The sequence below is a fragment of the Aethalodelphis obliquidens genome, unplaced genomic scaffold (genome assembly GCF_003676395.1).
Source record: "Aethalodelphis obliquidens isolate GAN/ISIS:26980383/991018 unplaced genomic scaffold, ASM367639v1 scaffold46, whole genome shotgun sequence".
Classification (NCBI taxonomy): Eukaryota; Metazoa; Chordata; class Mammalia; order Artiodactyla; family Delphinidae; genus Aethalodelphis; species Aethalodelphis obliquidens.
The window spans coordinates 13,641,067-13,663,173 of NW_020837990.1; the positions used below are offsets into that span (position 1 = coordinate 13,641,067).

Here is a 22,107-nt window from a genome sequence, read left to right on the forward strand (position 1 = left end):
CCTTAATTTTGAGTGCGACCTTGGGACAAAGAAGGAAATTAGCATTCATTGTGTTCCTCAAGAACTTTGCTAGGCCCTTTATATACATTAGCATTTGATTTTCACAATAACTGCATAGGGTTTACAGAAATCATTCCTAATTTGCAGAGGATGAATCCAGGGCTTACACAGAGGTCAGGTCTCCCTGACTCGCCCACTTACTGCATGTTTGACTTTGAAAAAGGTCCTACAAGCTCTTGCCTACAAAATGATGACACTACCACGTACCTTGCAGGGTGCTTTACAAGATTAAATGGGGTCGTTTATGTGAACACCTAGCACAGAAAGCTGGGCATATGATGAGTCAGAACATCACACTTCTTTTCTCAAATCCCTCCTGCGGCTTCCATCCCACAGCAATAAAGCCGAGTCCATGCCAGCCTCCAGGGCCTGCTCCCTCTGGAAAGGCACCTTCACTCACTGACCTTTTAACCCATCCTGGTCCTCCCCGGCCCCTGCCGCTCTCGGGCCCGTCCACCTCGCTGGCATGCTCTCCACCTCAGGGACCACCTCACTTAAAATTCAGCTCTTCACTCTCCCCACCTCAATGCCTTTATCTCTCCTCTGCTTTGCTGTTCCCCAAAGCACTTACTGCCATCTAAAATATCCTATATTTTCACTTATTTTCTATCCTACCCCTGCCCTGGAAAGTAAGCTGTGAGGACAGGAATTTGGTTTTTTTCGTTTGCTTGGTTTTTGTCCTTGCTGAATCCCCAGCACCTAGTAGATGCTCAATAAATATTTGCTAAATGAATAAATGGATATTATCTTCCTTTCTCCTTCCCTTCCTTTCTCTTTCAAGGTCACACACCTTGTTAGATCAAAAGTCTCTGCCCTTCCAAAACATGAAAAAGACAAGAACAAAAATTAACCATAAGTAACTATGAAACACGTTTAAAGGGCTCCAAGACAAAGAACATGTCCAAACCAGGAACAAGCCATGTTACCAGGGCTTCTTTATTCATACTATAACTCCTTGCTGAGTTTGGGATGTTTAGGACTTTATGGCTTTTTGGTTTTGTCTTTAGTGTTCATATGGCTTATCCCCCTAGCATGAAGGCACCCACTCCCTGCCGTCCAACACTTCAGAAAAAGCATCTATTGACGGATGAGTGTGAGTCAGGCACCATGTTCTGGGCACTATGATACACAGGATGGGGCTTAGTGGCAGACAAACACCAACAGCCGGCCTCAGCACATTCTAATATGGCAAATACCCTGGAGGGGCCCAGAAAGGGGGAATTTAACCCTAGCTGGGAATCCAGAGAAGACTTCCCAGAGACATCTACAAGAGGATCAAGAGTTAGCCAGGACAGGAAGGGGCAGGAGGGTGCTCCAGGGATCAGTCTAAATGCAGTTATGAAACTGCATGATGTATTCAGGGAACTACCAGGGAGTTTGTGCTACTAGAGCACAAGCTATGAGGCTCAGAGTCTCTTACATGCTATATGCAGGGGCATGGACTTCACCTGTGGAACATGAAATGATCCGATTTGCTTGCAGACTGATCATCCTAATGGAGGATAGTTTTAATCCAGGCTTGTGGAAGGTTTCTTAGGTCTATGAAAGCAAGACTTGGTGAGATCTTGGATGACACATCTAGCCCTTTCCATATGATGACAGGAGAGGATACAGACCCTTCAGAAGCCCCCGTAGCCTGGAGGCCTTCTTAGAATCAGGCAGAATACCTAGAGAGGCTGGGTGATCCACTCCAGCCCACGGTCAGTCTGCAGGCTCACCCCAGGTCTGGCAAGTCTCCTAACACTGGAGATCCCTTAGCAAGCGAATCAACTTTGAGGCTCCTCGAAAATCAGATTCACTGAAAGAGGCCCACGTTGACATTTCAGACCTTTTTGAGTATAATGTAAGTACTAATAGTTAGGACCCAACTGACTCACTTCCCAGGGATTCTTAGACCAGAGGTTGCAAGGTGGCAGCCCACTTTATCTGCTCATTGCTGTTTTATTTATCCCACATAATATTAAAAACAAAGGCTAAAACAACTTAAAATCCTTGCAAACATGTCACAGTCAGGAGAATTCACGTGAAAATCTGGGTCCCAGCTTCTCTTGGAGAAAAGAAATCTGAAAATACTGGCCTGCCTTCCGACGGGGCAACAACTGGCTGGAGTGAAATAGCAGCTGCTGCCACCCTCCTGTCCTCATCCTCCCTAGACAGGCCATGACCTCATGTGCCCTCATGTGTAGGGGAGCCTACAGGTAACTTCTGAGACTTCAGAAACTGACCCTAAACATTCTTAAATGTCTCCACCTTAGTCAAAATCGTAGACCCTCATCTGCAGTCTGGGTTTATCAGGTGATCAAACTGAAAAATTCTTTCAAGACTAATGAGTCCTACCAATAAGCTCTCTCCAGCCAAGTACTCGGTGCTAATATTGGGTTAGACATGGAAGTTACCTTAGTAAAGGAGAACATAATGGGCACTAACAAAGAGGAGGAAAGAGACAAGGTAGGGTCAGGTAGGAGTCGGGGTAGGCAGAGCACCCCAAAGAATCAGATCAGAGGGCTTTAAGGAGCTGACTTAAAAAAAAAAAAAAAAGACATGAAGTGGGGAGGGGCAGGACGGGCTGGAGAGAAGGAGCTAGTGTGGAATTAGTATCTTGGCAGGAGGTGGGAGTGGGACGGGGAGGGATTCCCCTCCTTCTCAAACCTCATGGTCAAATGTTTAAAAGAAAAGCATTAATAGCCATGTACTTCTAAGTTTTATTATGAATTAGAATTTAACATGCTTGGGAGTTTGGGATGAGGTGATAAGTACAAAGTATGTTAACTTGGGCAGGGGTGAAATTTTTCCAGTTCAAAATTAATGCCCCTACAAAAAATGAGAGCAATGGAATGTTTCACCCAGATGGTTTGGCTCTTTAATATCTACAAACATCTTGAAAACACGTAAAATATTTTTCAACTTTTCTGTGCAGTTGCATTAGTTGATGACTGCTGACTTTCTTATTTCCTGTTCAGTTTTTCCTTTGCTCTCTCCCCAAACAACTTTTAGTTTGGAAGGCTGTAGTCAGTCCACAAAATTGGACTTGTGGCATAAAATCTTGTGTGGGGACTTCCCTGGTGGCGCAGTGGTTAAGAATCCGCCTGCCAATGCAGGGGACACGGGTTCGAGCCCTGGTCCTGGAAGATCCCACATGCTGCAGAGCAACTAAGCCCGTGCGCCACAACTACTGAGCCCGCACCCCACAACTACGGAAGCCCACGTGCCTAGAGCCCGTGCTCCACAACAAGAGAAGCCACCCCAATGAGAAGCCCGCGCACCGCAAAGAAGAGTAGCCCCTTCTCGCCGCAACTAGAGAAAGTCCACGTGCAGAAACGAAGACCCAAGGCAGCCAAAAATTAAATAAATATATATATATGTGTGTGTATATATATATATATATATATATATATATATATATAAAACCTGTGTGGCACTTCCCTGGTGGTCCAGTGATTAAGACTCTGTTCTCCCAAAGCATGGGGCACAGGTTCAATCCCTAGTTGGGGAACTAAGATCCCACGTGCTGCAAGGTGCAGCCAAAAAAAAAAAAATGTTGTGTAATAATGGAGACACATGAGTGCCAACAGGTGGTTTCACAATCTAATGCGTTGTGATAAATTCTGTTATCCTGCTGCTTGGCATGAATTCTGAGCTTGAGGATGGATGTTTTGAGGTGTGCACATTAACCACATCAAGATGAGGCTCTCACCTGCAGGGGATGGGGTTTCACTGGGGCTATGGAAGAGCTCCAAGACTGCGCATGACGACTACACAAAGGTAACCAGCCGGCTGGCTGAGAGCTGCTGTAATTGTTAGACAAACGTTTTAGTCCCTGGTGGCGAAAGGAAAAGCCAGGGAAGTCAGCTTCCTACCGCCCTCTCTTCGTCCTCTACTAGAAAAGAAGCCTCCATACCCTAAAGGTGTGATCGCCAGGCAGGGCACCCCAGGACACACAGTAGAAGCTAGTAGAGCTGGTTGCCAGGGCAAAGTATGTCCATGCCCCTGCTGGGTATATGAACACTTTATTTTCAGTTTTTTACTTCTGGCAGCATCCTGAAAACAAATAATCATTCTGTCCTCCTGAAGAGTTCAACTATTTGGCAAAAGTAATAAAGACTAAAAAAAAAACACTTGAGAGTTTGTCTCCTCATCATCCTGATAAGAGCTATAAGCCAAGACTTTAACCTCAAAAGCTGTTGATGGTATATAACCTTTTTGCTTTTCTGTTTGGTTTAGCGAACTCATTTAACATAATCACATTTATTTAGTCCAAAACTCTAACCCGAGATTTTCTCCTCTCAAGCCCCTCCTATTTTTACCCCAGAAACCTTTCGGGGCACAGGGGTGGGCAAAGGAAGTAGGTCCTTTCAGAGGAGCTTCATTCAGTAAATTCAACCAATATTGATTGACCACCTGTTATGCATCAGATACTCCCCTCAAGCCATTTGGAATGTAACAATGAATAAAAGAGCCTGAATTTTTTAAAAAAAACACCACAGGAGCTATGGAGCCATGGTCTTGAAATCTGATCTTAAGTAGATCTCATCACCTGAAATTATTGTATACATGAGAATCTGACTGGCAAGTTCACTTGGTTGCCAGGACCCAGCTCAAAACTGAGCAGCCAGAGCATGGTACTCCCTATAACAAACAGAATTACAAAAATTTCCCCAAAGTGTTTTAGCTTTTGTTTGAAGAATGGTTTACCTATCATGCAAGATCTATCCAATGATCATACTTTTAAAAATTAGATTGGGCTGTCAAGAAATATGTAACAAAAATTTTTTGAGCTTGATTTAAAAACTATATTAAAACTCTTACGTATATCCCAATTTAGTGGGTGGGGCGTAAGCTGAACACGGTAGTGCTGTTACCCCTTTTAAAACAGGTTTCCATACAGCAATTTGTATTTCAGTATTATGAGGAACTATGTGGTTTGAAAGAATTGATGTTGCTCTAAAAACCAAACAAATTTTTTAACAACTTTATTGGAGTATAATTGCTTTACAATGTTGTGTTAGTTGCTGCTGTATAACAAAGTGAATCAGCTATACATATACATATATCCCCACATCCCCTCCCTCTTGCGTCTCTCTCCCACCCTCCCTATCCCACCCCTCTAGATGGTCACAGAGCACCGAGCTGATCTCCCTGTGCTATGCGGCTGCTTCCCACTAGCTATCGATTTTACATTTGGTAGTGTATATATGTCAATGCCACTCTCTCACTTGGTCCCAGCTTACCCTTCCCCCTCCCCGTGCCAAGTCCATTCTCTACAGCTGCGTCTTTATTCCTGTCCTGCCCCTAGGTTCCTCAGAACGATTTAAAAAACCAATTTATATTTCCACTTTCAACAACACGTCCTTCCCTTCTTTCACTTTTATTGGAAGTTGCTCCTTGATTTTTCTATCAAGAAAAAGGCAGAGTTATTTCCAGACCACATACACAGCTGTATTCTTATTTGCTTCCTTTTGTAGTTATTACAGCCTAGAAATTTTCAACTCATAACTTCTTGAGAATATATGTGGTTATCAATGGAATATGTCTCTAACATAAAATATAATAAAGCACTTCCATATTTATTGCATTTATCAGATGGGTAGTTAAGTTTAAAATTAATCCCTTTATACATCTGCTTTTTAAAAATAACTATTCTGAATATAAAAGTCAAATAATCAAGTCTCAGTTTGCAATTCATACATAATAGGAATTCTACGTTTTAATACCTAAGGGTTAAATTTTGTCAAGAAGCAACAACCAAAAACCACACAGTGCTTTCCAGTTGACAAAGGTGATTACATGCATCATTTTTGAATTTAAATAATTACTAAACTTTGTCCAGTGGATATTACTATCCGGATGAGAGAGTAGTTTGGCTGAAGTATGGGTATCATCATTTCTACTTAACAGATATGTAACCAGAGACTCAGTAGGGTTAAGTGACTATCTCAAGATGGAACATTCATGAGGAGGCATAGCCAGGCCTCAAGCGGTCACTGTACAATTTTCTATAAATTATAAAGAACTCTCATACAAATATATAGTGATCACATGTCAAAGATTTAACTCATTAGCAAGGGGATCAGCAGAATGACAAGGCTGGTTCAAAGACATAAGAAACTGATACACACACACACACGCATGCACAGAGGAGAAAAAGAATGCTGTAGTAAGACTGCAGAGATAGATACAAAACTGGATAATGCCTTACAAGGCAAGAAAACCGTAACTCTTGGAGTTACCGTTTTTAGCAAACAAATCCTTTGCAACTTATCAAGCTTCTCTAAGTTACTTAACACCTAACTTCAGAGGGACCGGGTCCTAGTCAATAGTAAGTACCAAGTTAAAGTTACCTCCTCTGGAGCAGAAGTCAGCAAACTTTTACTGTATATGGCCAGAGAACAAATACTTAAGGCGTTATAGGCCATTTAGTCCCTGTCGCAACTACTCAACTCTGTTGTTGTAGCATCAAAGCAGCAATAGGCAATAAATAATGCATGAGAATGGCTATGTTGCCATAAGCCATCATTTACATAAAACAGGTGATGGGCTTGATTTGACCCACAGGATAGTTTGTCAACTCCCCTGCCCCAGAACATCAGATGATCCTTAGGTGGCTCAGTTAGGCAATCCTCTAAGTACAACTTTGAAGAGACTGCAGTAATTTTTTTGCTTTATTTCCAAGTTTTAGATAATTTTTTTAAAACGTACCCAAAATGATAACTTTTGTAGTGCTCTTCCCGCACTACATAAAAGAGCTTACTTTGCCCTCTAAGGCTCATTCAGACTTCGGACTTCTGTTACAAAACAAAGGCTCTATTAAAGAACATTAAAACAAAATTACTGAGTGTTTTTCAACATGTCTTCAACTTGCTTAGTTTGGTAAGATTCTGTGACTCCCTACCCCTTTGCCCCAGCCCTGAAGAATGCCCATCAGGACCAACAGGAAACATAATGCCAATGAGAACTTGCTGAGCGCTATCAGAAATACAGGATGCCAGACACTTCCAAGATGAAGAAGCACTGATTTGCAGGCGTGGTCGTAACAGTGTCACATGATTCAAAGGGATGGAGTCCATGTACCACCTGTAGGACCTCAGCACTCAGACTTCAGGAACTAGTGATCTACAAGATGTAAGACCCGGCAGATGGACCTGCATTCAGCTCATTCAAAAACTGTTTCAGCCAAGATGTTAAAAGAAAAAGACAAAATTTCATTCTTTCTATGGCTGAGTAGCATTCCATTGTATATGTACACTACATCTTCCTTATCCATTCATCTATTGATGGGCATTTTGGTTGCTTCCATACCTTGGCTATTATAAATAATGCTGCTATGAACACATGGGTACACGTATCTTTTTGAATTAAGAGTTTTCATCTTTTCTGGTTATATGCCCAGGAGTGGGATTGCTGGACCATATGGTAGTTCTAATTTTACTCTTTTGAGAAACCTCCACACTGTTTTCCACAGTGGCTGCACCACCAACACTGTATAAGGGTTCCCTTTTCTCCACATCCTTGCTGACATTTGTTGTGTTCTTTTTGCTGATAGCCATTCTGACAGGTGTGAGGTGATATCTCATTGTGGTTTTGATTTGAATTTCCCTGATTAGCAATGTTGAGCATCTTTTCGTGTGCCTGTTGGCCATGTGCAAGTCCTCTTTGGAAAAATGGCTATTCATATCTTCTGCCCATTTTTTAATTGAATTGTTTTTTTTTGATGTTGCTGTGTAGAGGGTGTTCATATGTTTTGGATATTAACCCCTTAGCAGTCATATCATTTGCAAATATTTTCTCCCATTCAGTAGGGTGTCTTATCATTTTGTCGATGGTTTCCTTTGCTGTGCAAAAGCTTTTAAGTTTAATTATGTTCCATTTGTTTTTATTTTTGTTTTTGCGGTACGCGGGCCTCTCACTGTTGTGGCCTCTCCCGTTGCGGAGCACAGGCTCCGGATGTGCAGGCTCAGAGGCCATGGCTCACGGACCCAGCCTCTCCACGGCATGTGGCATCTTCTCGGACCAGGGCACGAACCCGCGTCCCCTGCATTGGCAGGCGGACTCTCAACCACTGCGCCACCAGGGAAGCCCCTATTTGTTTATTTTTCCTTTTATTTCTTTTGCTTTAGGAAATGGATCCAAAAAGTTTTGCAATGATTTAAGTCAAATTTTGCCATTTACAACAACAACATGGACGGACTTGGAGGATCCCATGCTAAGTGAAGTAAGTCAGACAGACAAATACTGTACGGTATCACTTACATTTGAAATCCAAAAAATACAACAAACTAGTGAATATAACAAAAAAAGAAACAAACTCACAGATACAGAGAACAAACTAGTGGTTACCAGTGGAGAGAGGGAAGTGGGGAGAGGCAAGATAAGGGTAGTGGATTAAGTGGTACAAACTATTATGTATAAGCTACAAGGATATATTATACAACACAGGGAATATAGCCAGTATTTTATTATAACTATAAATGGACTATAAGCTTTAGAATTGTGAATCACTACATTGTACACCTGTAACTTACATTATATTGCACATGAACTATACTTCAGTAAAGAAAAAAAATTAAAAAGATGGCAAGTTGAACACTGTCCTTTTAAATACAGTGGAGACAGGGCTTCCCTGGTGGCGCAGTGGTTGAGAGTCCGCCTGCTGATGCAGGGGACACGGGTTCGTGACCTGGTCCGGGAAGATCCCACATGCCGTGGAGCGTCTGGGCCCGTGAGCCATGGCCGCTGAGCCTGCATGTCCGGAGCCTGTGCTCCGCAACAGGAGAGGCCACAACAGTGAGAGGTCCGCGTACCGAAAAAAAAATATATATATATATATACATATATATATATATATATATATAGTGCAGACTACCTGACATCTCAAGAAAACACTCGTATGTATCCGGACTCCTGTTAAGAGTTAAGGTTCAGGCACAGGCTGAATGTAATCTCATCAATAGCAGGTGACTACCAAAGAGCAAAATGCTAGAAGCATAAGACCAGGTTTTGATTAATTCAACTATGTATTATATACCTACTGTGGGCTAAATACCACAAAAGAAACTGCAGTTACAAAGTTGAACAAAACCTAATCTTTACTCTTAAAAAGCTTAACCTATCAGGAGAAAAATGTAGGAAGTGCCACATGTAACAAATACTAAAAAGGACAGTCTGAGACAGAAGACTGGGAAAGATGAGGGAGCAGTGAAACTCACTGGGGTATATCAAACTGAGTGTTAATGGCTTCAGAAATGATTAGCAGACAAAGGAAGCCAGAAAGGCACAATGGCTCTGCTTAATTTTATAAATTATTACCAAATCAAGTCTAAAAATTAAATGACAAATAATACATCCAGATAATAAGATAAGCAAATGGGAGTCAAAAGGAAAGAGGAATAAGACATTGATTAGGTTATTACTAACAGTTTTTGGAGAGGTAATGCCTCTCACTGTAAAGATCTTTCCCACCAACTTCTCTCTTAAGTTGCTTCTGGTAGACTTAAATTATCTTTTAACTTCCTATTTCTGTTGTTATAGCCACATTTATTTCTGTCTGCAAGTGATCATGCCTTCCTCCCGCCAGCTGGTTTTCTAATTTTTCAGCTTCTAGAAACTTTTAAACAGAAGAAAATCTGATAAAAATAACTTGATATCATGTGATGTGTTGACATATTAAAGGAATCCTGTTGTTGCTTAACCAAGATCATACTTCTATTCTTAAATGTTTCTCCAATAGGAAACAAAGTTTATGTGTAATGTTTGAACATCTCTGAATGGTTTACACTTAGAATAAAGTTTCACAGGCTATTTTTAGAAATGTAATACAATTATTTGTCTTTTCATTTAGAGTGATATTATCCTATAAATAAGAAAGCCATTTAAGAAATTCTGATCCCAAAATGCGGTTTACCACAAAATTTCAAGTAGTTTAAAAAAAGGAAAGCAATTAAAAGAGTTGTAAAAAGGAAGAAAAAGAAAAGATGGGAAAACATATACTGAGTCTAAATTTCCCTTAGAAAACATTTTTCCAAGTGAAACGTAATTATTCTATTGCTGAATGACCATTATAAAAAATCACATGGATCACCATATGATACTTAAATTTAAAAACAGGAAAGCAGTCCTTTAAGACAAAAATTAGACAGTATTTTCACACTGAAAGTTAAGCAAAAGGTTTTGGAAATTTTTAGAATCGTTCACTTAAAAAGAAAAACAAATTCAGCAATTCTGAATTACTTATATAATTACAGGCTGGTTTTATCTGTGAAAACCAAATACAACATTAAGTATTAGCATGTAACCAACAATTATATGGAGTACTATACCAAAGGAAGATGCCTTTCTTGATGACAAAAATGACAGAGAGATGTAAACCAAAATTATACAGCATTGAAAGGAAACCCACCACTCTTCCCTCTGATTTAAATCAACTGTCAAGAAAACTGCAAGGAGTCAGAGAATAAAACAAATGAACCGTCATAACAAAGAAGACACAAGAATCTTCTGAAACACAATACAAGAATAAAATCCTACCCCTCTTCAAAAGTTTAGAACACTGTTAGTAAAAGGCCCGTTTTCACAGGCAATGATGTGCCAGTAAATTAATCTGAAAATAACGGTTACTGTGATGGCTTTAAAACATGTCTGCAAATTCTTTGACACCCCTCAATTCAAATGATGGGTCAGACTTGATGCCTCACTTCTAATGAAAAAAACGGGCAGAAGTGATACTGTGTGACGGTCAGCTTCTGCCTAGCAATGCTTATACGCTCTCTTAGGGCACTGGCACTCAGAAGCCAGACACCATGTTGTGAGGAAGCCCAGGCCACGTGCAGGGGCCATACACGGGTGTTTCAGTCAACAGCCCCTGCTAGACCCCCAGCTGATACCAGCATCAACTTGCTAGTCACATGAGGAAATCATAAGCCTTCAGATGATTCCAGCACCTGGCCCTGAAGTCCTCTAGCTTAGGCCACAGACATCGTGAAGCAGAGATGAGCCACCCCTGCTCTGCACTCTCTGAATTCCTGACCCATAGAAACAGAGACAATAAAATTGCAGCAACAGATAACTGAATAACATTACCTAGAACGCACACACATCAAACATGGATTTTTTTTTGAAACTGAAAAAATAACTTTTATACAAAACAATTATAGGACATATGCTCCACTTAGTAAGTTTAGTAGGTTTTATTTAAGTAATACAATTAAACTTCATTAATAAGCAGCTCTCTTAATTTGAAATCTGAGACAATTAGACTAAAGTTTAGAGTCTTAAGCTGGATGCGATCATTAAAGTGCTCTGGAAAGGAGAATTTAGGGAATCCATGCAAGAATACGAGGAGAATATGGAAGCTAACTAAGAGGTCAGATTGTTTTGAAGTACTCTAACAGTGGAACACTCTCCACAAAGAAGGCACTCAATGGTTATCAAGTGTCAAATGAACATTAGAAGCCCTGAGTTCTTCCTTAATCACTTTATACATGTTAATTAGTTTAAAAGTATTCTATTTGGCAAATTGGTCAGTTTAGTTGAAGCAAATGATTTGTGCATACATATATTTTATCTTTTCCTAATAAAAGGTGAGCTCCCGGGGCTTCCCTGGTGGCGCGGTGGTTGAGAGTCCGCCTGCCGATGCAGGGGACACGGGATCGTGCCCAGGTCCGGGAAGATCCCACATGCCGCGAAGCGTCTAGGCCCGTGAGCCATGGTCGCTGGGCCTGCACGTCCGGAGCCTGTGCTCCGCAAAGGGAGAGGCCACAACAGTGAGAGGCCCGTGTACCGCAAAAAAAAAAAAAAAAAAAGGTGAGCTCCCTGAGGGCATTCCTGATCGTGTTCATCTCTGTACCCCAATGGACATAACACAACGTTGTAGGTCCAACACCATACTTGACAAATATTTGTGCAAATGCTCAAAGTGCACAGATGTACCTGAAGCTAACTCAACTTTATAATTCACTTTTAACTAGTTTTTTCTGCCCTTTCCCACCATTAGTCCAAACTAATGTTTTATTATACTTCCAAGAGCATACTTTGTACCCCTTTATTATCATTTACCAGTGTATTCACAGTAAAGATAAAGTACAAAGGTCTGCCATGCACAGACAGTGATCTGAGGTGTTCGAGCCCACCCCCTTCCAGGACTGTGCCCATCGTGCTCAGTGCACACTGTGAGGCTCTGTTCTCACCGAGAGGATGGCAGCCCACTCGCTTCCTTCTGCAGCTCAGGACAGAGAAAACCTAATCCATAAGATGTCCATTCTGTCACAGGCATTATTTTTAAAAGATTACAAAGACAGGCCATTCTGATTAGGATAAAAAAATAAAGACATGTAATTTTTAGTTTATTTCTCCAGTTCAGTCAGAACTGACACCAAACATCTTTGACAGCACTCCATTACCTGTGCTCAGTCGTTGCTCAGCACATTACCTGTGCTTTCACTGAATCAAAATTTTGGAATAATGATTTATAAGGTCATACCTATCTTTGAAATTAATCAGCTTACTGAGCAATTAAATACACATCCATACACATTCACATTTAACTACAGCTATGATATTCCTAATTTCTCCACTTTCGATCTCAACACATAACTTGTAATAACAAGATACAGTTCTAATACTGACCTTCTAATTTGTTGTATGGCCCTAGACAAGCCATTTTACATCTCTGCCTCCACCACGTCTAACAGAGATAATGATACCTTTTTTTAACCTATTTTGTAGGTAAGTAGGCATAAGATTTATGTGAAAACATTTTGCTAATGTTGCTAATCAAACACAGGTAAAATATATAAGGTTTTATCATATTAACTACTTTCTAATATTTGATTTGTTTTTATAATTTAATCAAAATAAAGATGACATTCTTTCAGAACTACAAAATTCAGCAGTTACACAAGGTGAATTAAAGTAATAAATCTAGTCATAATAATAAATGCATTCATCCATGTTCTCATTTAATTACATTAAGAAATAATTATTATAAAAATAGGTAAAATGTTGTGAAAATATTCCTATTTATTCTCGCTTAGAGGAGTTCATGCCCATATCAATGGACTCTCTGGCATCAGACACAGCATCAGGTACTCGAACAGTCATATTGTCCATAGCCTTTGTCAAACAGATTTGGCAGCCCAACCGCGATCTGTATAAAAAGGGGGGGAGTATGATTTAGTATTAAGTATATATTATTCACAAAGCAATGCAGTTACCAGGACCTTTTCTTACCCAAAGCATAGGGATTTATTTACCTTTTAAATTTCCGTTAAGTAGAAAAAGATACATCCAACCCTTTCAACTAGAGGATAACAGAATGTAAATATGAAAAACAAAAAGTGTGATACGCCAAAGCTTCATTTTAATCTTTCTACTAATTGTTTCACTGGAACTACTGCTTTTTTGGTGACAGGACTGACAAGCAATGAAATGATGAGAAGGCACAACAGTGGAGGAGAGAACTGAGGTTTTAGCAATGCCAAGAGAATGACTAATCAATTCCCAGATAATTAAAACCATACAGTCTATGAAAGAAAGCTACACTTTTTAAAGCCTTTAAAACAAGAAATTTGGAATAAACACATAGATGTAAGTCATCAATTATCAGATGCATATTTTTCCCACAATTTTAACATCTCTGAAACCAAATGCATCTTAAAATCAATGCCATCTTACAATCACAGCTACACTGTGAGGTAGCAGTCACATCAGAGGTGTCTCTTCAATTGAGTTATGGGAAGTATGTTAATATTATGTGTTGAATTTCATTACCATTCAAAATAAGTCCAAAAAGATTACAAAACAAAAATTAACAATACAGAGACCCAGCATAAATTGATATTAGGAAAGTAAATATTTGTCATTGGAAGAATAACTGTAATTCCATTTTCTTTTATTTTTTTCAGTATTGTGACCAATTTTATTTATATTTTCCTTTTAAAACAGTGATGTACAAATCTGTCTAAATAGTTCTAAATCTAGTATAAATAGCTCTTTCAATATGCATAAAACGTTAAGTGATAAGATCATTTTACACCATATTTTAATCAGCAGAGCTTTTTCCTTCTTAATGGCACATAAAAATAAATACTATATTAGTCTTATAATCAAACTGCCTTCAATTTGATGGAATGTGGTATGTAGGTCTTGGTTTTGTCAACATATTCAGCAAGCACCTACTGAGCATCAAAAGGCACAGAACTAAATGTCAGTGGGTTTGCAAAAGAACAGCAACTCACTTCGATCCTTACTGAACACCTCTTACATGCTGGGTGCCAGGGATGCAGGGGTTAGAGCCAAACAGACCAGTGGTACAGAATCCAGCACTGAACATGACGTGTTCACAAGCAACTTTCTTAACCATGCCAAATATTAGTTTCCCAACCTCATCCTAAACATGGATAATAAGTGGGCTCCTCACAGGACTGCCATAAGGATTAGTTGCTAATATCAGTATTAAGGCATGAACTTTCAATCAAATAGAAGAGCTGGGACACATTTGCAGATAATTAACATGAGAGACTCTGACAAATGCCACAGAGAGAGAAAGCTGAAAGGGCTGAGGAGAAAGCACTGACTTCTGATGGGGGAGATGGTGTTTCTAATGGGCTTTGAAGGCTGGCTAGAACTTAAGAGGAGAAAGGCATTTGAGGCAAAGCTAATAGGGATTCAAGGCATGTTTGAGGCAATATGGGTTTTTGGCCTGGCTGCTGTGCAGGCCAGACGAGGACAGGGGAGTGATGGGCTAGAAAGGTGGCCAAGCCATGGACAGCTCTGAACACCAGTGAAGGGGTTCAGGTTTTTACTGGTGAGCAATGAGGGACCACTGGGAGGTTTCTGAGTAAGGAGTAAGTACTACTGCCATGGGAAATATTGATTGCTGATAGAAAAAAATCCCCTTTTACCAATAATTCCTATTTGTTGAATAGAAACAGCCCTGACAATATTCAATTATGCATTAAGCTCTGTCTGCAAGAGAAAAAATAAGGCAAGCCAATTTAGACAAATTCATTAGGACTGCGGTGAGCCCTAGAGAGACTGTTGGTTACTCTTGGTGTCCATACAAAGATGAGTAGGGTAATGCTAGCCTTCAAGGAACTTTTAGTAAGGGGAACAGGACAGAAAGAGCTACCAGTGATACAGGGCAGAATAAAGTAAGTGTAGTAACAGAAGAACAAGAACTGTGTGGGGGAACACAGGGAGGGGTGGCACCGAAAGCCCTTGCTGGTTCTATAACCCTAGAAGATAAGGCAGTGGCACTGTGGCTGTTCTCACTCCCCTACTTCCTCCTGGAAGGTCTTTGGCTCTAGGGTCTACCAGTGTAGAAAGTGTCTTACACTTCTACAGAAGGAGACGGACAGCAAGTCTTCCTTGATTTCACTATTAATCCTACAAAATCTCACACTTGTGCAAACCTTGAAGACATTTTCTCCATATACACCTGACAGTGGAAATATACTAGGTGTTACGTTAACTTTAATTCTAAAGTTTGGTTTTCAATGCAGAGAAGAAGCTTCAAATAGTAAAAAACCAAGGGTTTTGGGGTCTAACATAACTGATTCAAACCAGGGCTCTGTCATTCTCTAGCTGTGTGGCCTTGAGCAAATCCACAAGAACTAAGCTTTGTTCTATAAAATGGTGATACTACTGCCTAACTCTGAAGGTTAGAAATAATCTTTGTTAAGTTTTTAGGCATTATAGTAAGTTTCCGGCATTTGAATTAATATTATTATAGTCAGAATGCCAACAACAACCATTTAATGAATGCTTTCTTCACCAGACACTGTTCAAGGAGCTTCACGTACATTTATTAGTTGACACGACACAACAACCCTATGAGGTAGGTACTATTATTATCCTCATTTTACAAATATGGAAACTGAGGCCTCTGTGTAGATTATCCATGGAAACTGGTAGCAGGGAGCAATGACAACCATCAAAAATAGATTCACAGATAATTCCTGAATCTCTCTACCAACCACTAATTCCAAAAACAGTTGGTGACGCCTTTTGTGAATCAGGCACTGGAGACACAATGATGAAATAAGACATGGCCCCTGCTCTAATGGGGAAAAGGAGACATGTAACCAGTAAAATAAGTGCCATATGCACCCGTGTATCAACAAGCCATCATTAATCAAGGTTAAGTACACCCTAAAGTAAACATTAAAATGATGCTGTTTTATCTTAAAAATTATAGACATTTACATAGCACTTAATTTTAAAAATAAACCTATGGGACTGCCCTGGTGGTCAAGTGGTTAAGAGTCCACGCTCCCAATGCAGAGGGCCCGGGTTTGATCCCTGGTCAGGGAACTAGATCCCACATGGATGCCACAGCTAAGAATTTGCAAGCCACAACTAAAGATCCCACATGCTGCAACTAAAGATCCCACATGCTGCAATGAAGATCCCGTATGTGGCAATGAAGATCCCACGTGCCTCAACTAAGACCTGGTGCAGCCAAATAAGTAAGTAAGTAAGTAAATAAATAAAATAAACCTAAGAACTAAAGACTGAGTTTCCTTGTTTCTTTGTTTGGAAGTATATGGAACCCTAGAAATAGAAGTTTACACGCAGTTACTATCTTTGAACAAAATTATTTTCATTCCAAATATGTCAGTGTTTTCTAAATCCTACCTGTGAAAAGCATTATACTCTTTCCCCACAAAGCATTTCTACTAAAATTCTGTGTACTTAAGAATATCAGCTATAAAATGCCATAAAAGCTATTTCCTGCTTTCCATTATCTTGTTCTAAAACTTCTGAATTTTATTATCAAAGTTCTTGGCTAGTTTACATTTACAATAGGTCTCTTGTATCTTCTCACACTCATGGATCTCTCCTAAATGTAGCTCTCCATTTCCTCTCATTTTTTTTTCTTTTCATTCAGAATATTATCTGTTACATGCGCCTACAAATTTCACCTGAATAAAAGGGCAAGCAGTTAGCTATGATTTACCCCTCACATTGAAAGAAACAATTTTCAGAACCAAATTAACACAACATTGAGTGTATTCTGTGTGTTATCCTTTAGGAAAAAAAAAGGAGGTGTTGATAGAGAATGTGGCACCTGAAGATGTGAGGGGAGACAGGCAGATGGCAGTCACAATAAATACCAATGACCTAAAAACTTTTTGAGGATTATTAGATAAGAGGGTTTATCTTAAGGATCTAATAGAATTGTGGTTACATGATACACATGAAATAAAGCTATTATTATTACTATTATTTCTTATTTTTTTTAACTATTTTTCATTAGGGCCACCAAATTACAGTTAAACACCAAAGCCAACCTTAATTAAATAAACTCTTGTTATCTTGTCCCTTGAAACAGTAAATTAACTACCTATCTTCCCTAACTCAAACCAAAAGACTAGATAATTAAAAAAAAAATAAGGTATCACTTGATATCTCTTGCTACTATAAATCTTACCACTTTTAAGAGTAATTCTACTTATTAATAACAAGAATAAGCTCTGATTAATTTACTTTAATGTACAGTTAGAAACAGAAGTATTCATTTTAACATAATTACTATTATATATTAAGTTCTTTTAAAAATTGTATTCTCTCAAGTAGGTAAAATTTTCCATTATAATTTCTTTCAATTATCAAATCTGTCCTTCAAGAATACCATAAAAAGCATTAAATTTAATCCCAACGCATTAAACTGTGATAAATATTAATTCCTGGAATAAAAATAGATGAAAGAAGATTTATTAGGATCTAGAACTTATGCTTCTAATACTTCCAATTATTTTTTTTTTACTTTTGTTAAAAGTTTCATAAGGGTTAAACTGTAGAATACATAAGAGAAATGTCACATATTTGATATTCAAAGTCTGTGACTGTTATCTGTCTACACTGGGAGACCCTATTACATGCATGCGTATTACATGTCTCTGGTCAGAGACAGACATGAACTAATAAAACTTTTATCCTCCTATATTATTATTACAACAGAAGTGGTCCAAAAATCTTACCTATCTGTTAGTCCATATGCCAGATCAAGCATGTCATTCTCCTCATCACTGATTGCTTCTAATTTCTCAAATATGTGCTGTTCAAAGATGAGGTGACAGGTGGAGCAAGCCAAGGTTCCCTCACATGCACCTACAAAAGCAACAAACATTGAATATGCTCCCCTCTACATTCAACACAATTCAAAATTGACTTGAATTAATTAAATAATTTCTAAATTTAAAAATCAGCATTAGCATACATCAATGATAGGACTTTATTTCTGAATAAGAATTAGGGACAACCCCCCCATACCCAACACACACACACACACACACACACACACACACACACACACACACACACACAGTTTGAAATCACTTTCAAATATTATTTTTAAAAGGTATGAACTAGATGCTGTGAGGGGAAACATAAAAATACAAATCCTAATACCAAAGAGCTTACAAGTTAATAAACTCAGATATGCATACATACAAAAATGTATGCATTTTAAACTTATATAGTAATGATTTATATAACAGCTATGCAAGTTACTTACCGTTTCCTGGAGAGCGCAACACAATTTATAATGCCTCACAGTATATAAGAGGAACCAGAAAGTAACCAAACTGACATCTAAAGTTAAATATTTTTCCCTCTCAATCTCTCCTTATAATCAGGACAGAATCAAATAAGTCACTTTAAGAGTCACATTGGTTTGGGACTTCCCTGGTGGCACAGTGGTAAGGAATCCACCTGCCAATGCAGGGGACACGGGTTTGACCCCTGGTCCGGGAAGATCCCACATGCTGTGGAGCAACTAAGTCTGTGTGCCACAACTACTAAGCCTGAGTTCTAGAGCCCACGAGCCACAACTACTGAGCCCATGTGCCACAACTACTGAAGTCCGCACACCTAGAGCCAGTGCTCTGCAACAAGAGAAGCCACCGCAATGAGAAGCCCGCACACCGCAATGAAGATTGCTCGATGCAACTAGAGAAAGCCCACGTGCAGCAACTAAGACCCAACGCAGCCAAAAATTAATTAATTTTAAAAGAGTTCTTTGTACATTAAAAAAAGAGAGTCACACTGGTTTAAAATAGAGAATATTTCTCCCGTTCCATGTTTTTAAAAGTCACTAATTTAACAGTTATTTATTGAGTGCATATTAATATGCCAAGGACTGTGAAAAGGGAACTGAAAAGTCACCTAGTCCAACTAAACTATGAATCTGCTCTGCAAAATCCTTTTCCCAGGGGTTACCCAGCTTTTGCTTGAAAACTTCCTGACAAAGAAATCCTCACTGCTTAAGCCAGCCAATTTCACACTCAGCTTCTACTGAGCTAAAAGTCTGTCACTCTGTAACTTTCCACCTACTGCTCCAATTCTATCCCATGAAGTCAAATCTGTTTTTTCTCTCTGGCTCTACCGAGGTGTAACTGACAAATAAAATTGTAAGATATTTAAAGCATACATCGTGATGATTTGATATACGTAGACACTGTGAAAGGACTCCTCTCATTTAGTTAACACATCTGTAACCTCATATATTTACTTATTTATTTTTAGTGAGAACATGTAAGTTCTACTCTCTCAGCAATACAGTGTTATCACTGCAGTCACCATGATTTACATTAGATCCTCAGTCCTTAATCATCTCAGAGCTGAAATTTTGTACCCTTTTACCTATTCACCTCCCTATTTCCCAACCTCCCCCAAGCCTCTGGAAATCACTTTTCTATTCTCTGTTTCTATGAGTTTAGTTAGTGAATCCTTCTAAACAACAGCTGTTCATATATTTGAGAATGTTCTTTCTTCTCCAGGCTGAGCGTAACCAGGCCCTCCAAATTTTTCTTACGTAATGACATAGTTCTCAATCCCTTCCCTCAGTCTGGTTGGGCTTTTCTTAAAATACAGCATCCAGAAGAGGACCTGACAAAACAGAATCATCCAGAATCATGTTCTCATTAAATTCTACCTAAAAAAGTTATTCTGGTTTGTTTCTGAATAATATTTTTTAAAGCCACTATACAACTGTAAAGATTATAGAGTCCTAGGAGTAACTTCAGTTTGATTTAGATTCTTTTGGTCAATAAACACTATATAAAATATTAATAAAACTGCTATCAATAATTAGTGAACTTCTTAATTTTCCTCAGAATGAATTTATCATTTTAAAAAGCGTTGTTCTTTTATAAGTTAAACACTTGTTACTCATATTTTATTTTTTAAAACATCAAGAAAGAAGAGACAGGCTTCCTTAAACATTCATTTTTATTAAATCTCATTCAAAGCAGTAACAAGATAAAGCACAGACACCATATAGTGATGTACAGGAGCCATAAGCATGGACTGTAGAGCCAGATTCCCTGGCTTCAATCCCAGCTCCACATTTTACTAATGGCATCACCTTGGGCCACTACACCCTCCTGCCTTAATTTCCTCAATAGTAACTGTACCAACCTCACATAATAGTTGCAAGAATTACATATAAGTGTGTACTTAACATATGTACTTGCAACCACAACTGACTGGTAGAGAATAAGAACTATTCAAGTGTTGGTAATTATTATGATTTGGAAGTTATAAGGAAACTTAAGAGTCATTCAACTTTTTTAAATGTAAGAGTAAGAATTAAACCCAAGAAGTTAAATGAATCAACTATGAATTCCTGCCACTCAATAATCTAATTCACCTTATGTGAATATTAAATATATAAACATATATATACATATATTCAGTACATTTATGTAATACACAAATATATACCCACACCAATTGGTTATTTGAACAAGCACTTTCCTTTTCTACTTTTGTATAAATATGAGGCATTTCACAGAAAAAGGTAAATGGATATATTTTACTTAAAAAGAAGTAAGCTTCCTCTGCTTAAAAAAATACAGATAGGTAGGTAGGTAGGAAGAAAGAAAGAGAGGGAAGGAGGGAGGGAGGGAGAGAGAGGAAGGAAGGGAGGGAGAGGGAGGGAGGAAACCCCTGCAGTAAAAGGAGAACTGGTGTAGTACAACCCTGAGGCCATCTGGGCTGTAGATGAATCTGCCATACTGTCTGCTATGTCCTGGGCAAGCCTCTCAAGGGCCTCAGTTTTCTTCTCATCTGTACCATGAGAGACTGAAGCAGATGATATCTAAGGGCCTGTTTTCGCTAACATTTTATGACTCCACAAAGAAGAATTACAGTTCTTAATGGATTTGTTCCCTAGTATTCAATAAATATATACTAACTTTGTTTTCTGTTTTTATCTCATCAATACCCAATCCAGACAAACTCAAAACTAAAATGGCAAATCGCTCTGAAGATACTATGGGACAAAATTCAGGAAATCCAGCATCTTTTGTCTTAAAAAGTATGTAAAACCTCCTTATAAAATATACCAAGCAACGCTCCTAATTTAAAAAGCTTATAACTCCCTTCATATTTTTATTATTAAAAAAAGACAAATCCTGAGAACTGCAAGCCATGTGTAACAGAATATGCAAAAAAAACAAAACTCACAGTCCAGGGTGGGATGCGGTGCTAGGGGCTATAGAGGCAGACAGGGGACCAAGCATGGAGGTCTCTCATGCTCTCCTAAGGAGCTTGAGCTGTCCTATAAGCGCACTCCCTGTTTCCTGACACGGTGGGTAAACTAGCATGCTCGTAGTGGGTGGGTTGACAGAGATGTTTCTGGCCAGGGGTTATGAGCACCCGTCACTTCACTGCCCCTCTCCTGGATCCAGACCCTGAAGGACAGTGGTTGCTGTTGAAGTTACGGGAAGATTCTAAAGGATTCTGAGTAGGAAAGTGACATGGTATGTTTATTTTGGATAGCTCTTGCTGGTGCCTGTGTGTAAAGGATGGATTTGACATGAACAAGACAGAAGCAAAAGTCATGAGATTTCACCAAGGAGGAGGGGGAAAAAGAGGAAAAGAAAGATAAGAAACTGAGTCAAGGAGAGACCCGCCCCCTCCAAGAAAAGGAGTCAAAATACAAATGTGTCAAATGCTAGAGAGAGAACCAGAAAGTGTGACATGAGAAAAGCCCAGGGAAGAAGCGAGTGCATACAATATGGTCTCAATCATCTCGGAATGCAGAGT

The 22,107-nt window shown here is 39.1% G+C and overlaps 1 protein-coding gene across 1 annotated transcript in view; it reads right to left on the reverse strand.

The window, feature by feature from the left end:
* Positions 1 to 12,360: 12,360 nt before the first annotated feature.
* Positions 12,361 to 22,107, reverse strand: part of FDX1 (ferredoxin 1) — a 34,898-nt gene continuing 25,151 nt past the window's right edge. Inside the window, exons 3-4 of the mRNA XM_027082367.1 lie at positions 18,036 to 18,165; positions 12,361 to 13,198 (exon numbers count right to left, since the gene is read on the reverse strand). Coding sequence (XP_026938168.1) covers positions 13,072 to 13,198; positions 18,036 to 18,165 — 257 coding nt within the window. The 3' untranslated portion in view covers positions 12,361 to 13,071. The remainder of the gene's footprint in view (positions 13,199 to 18,035; positions 18,166 to 22,107) is intronic.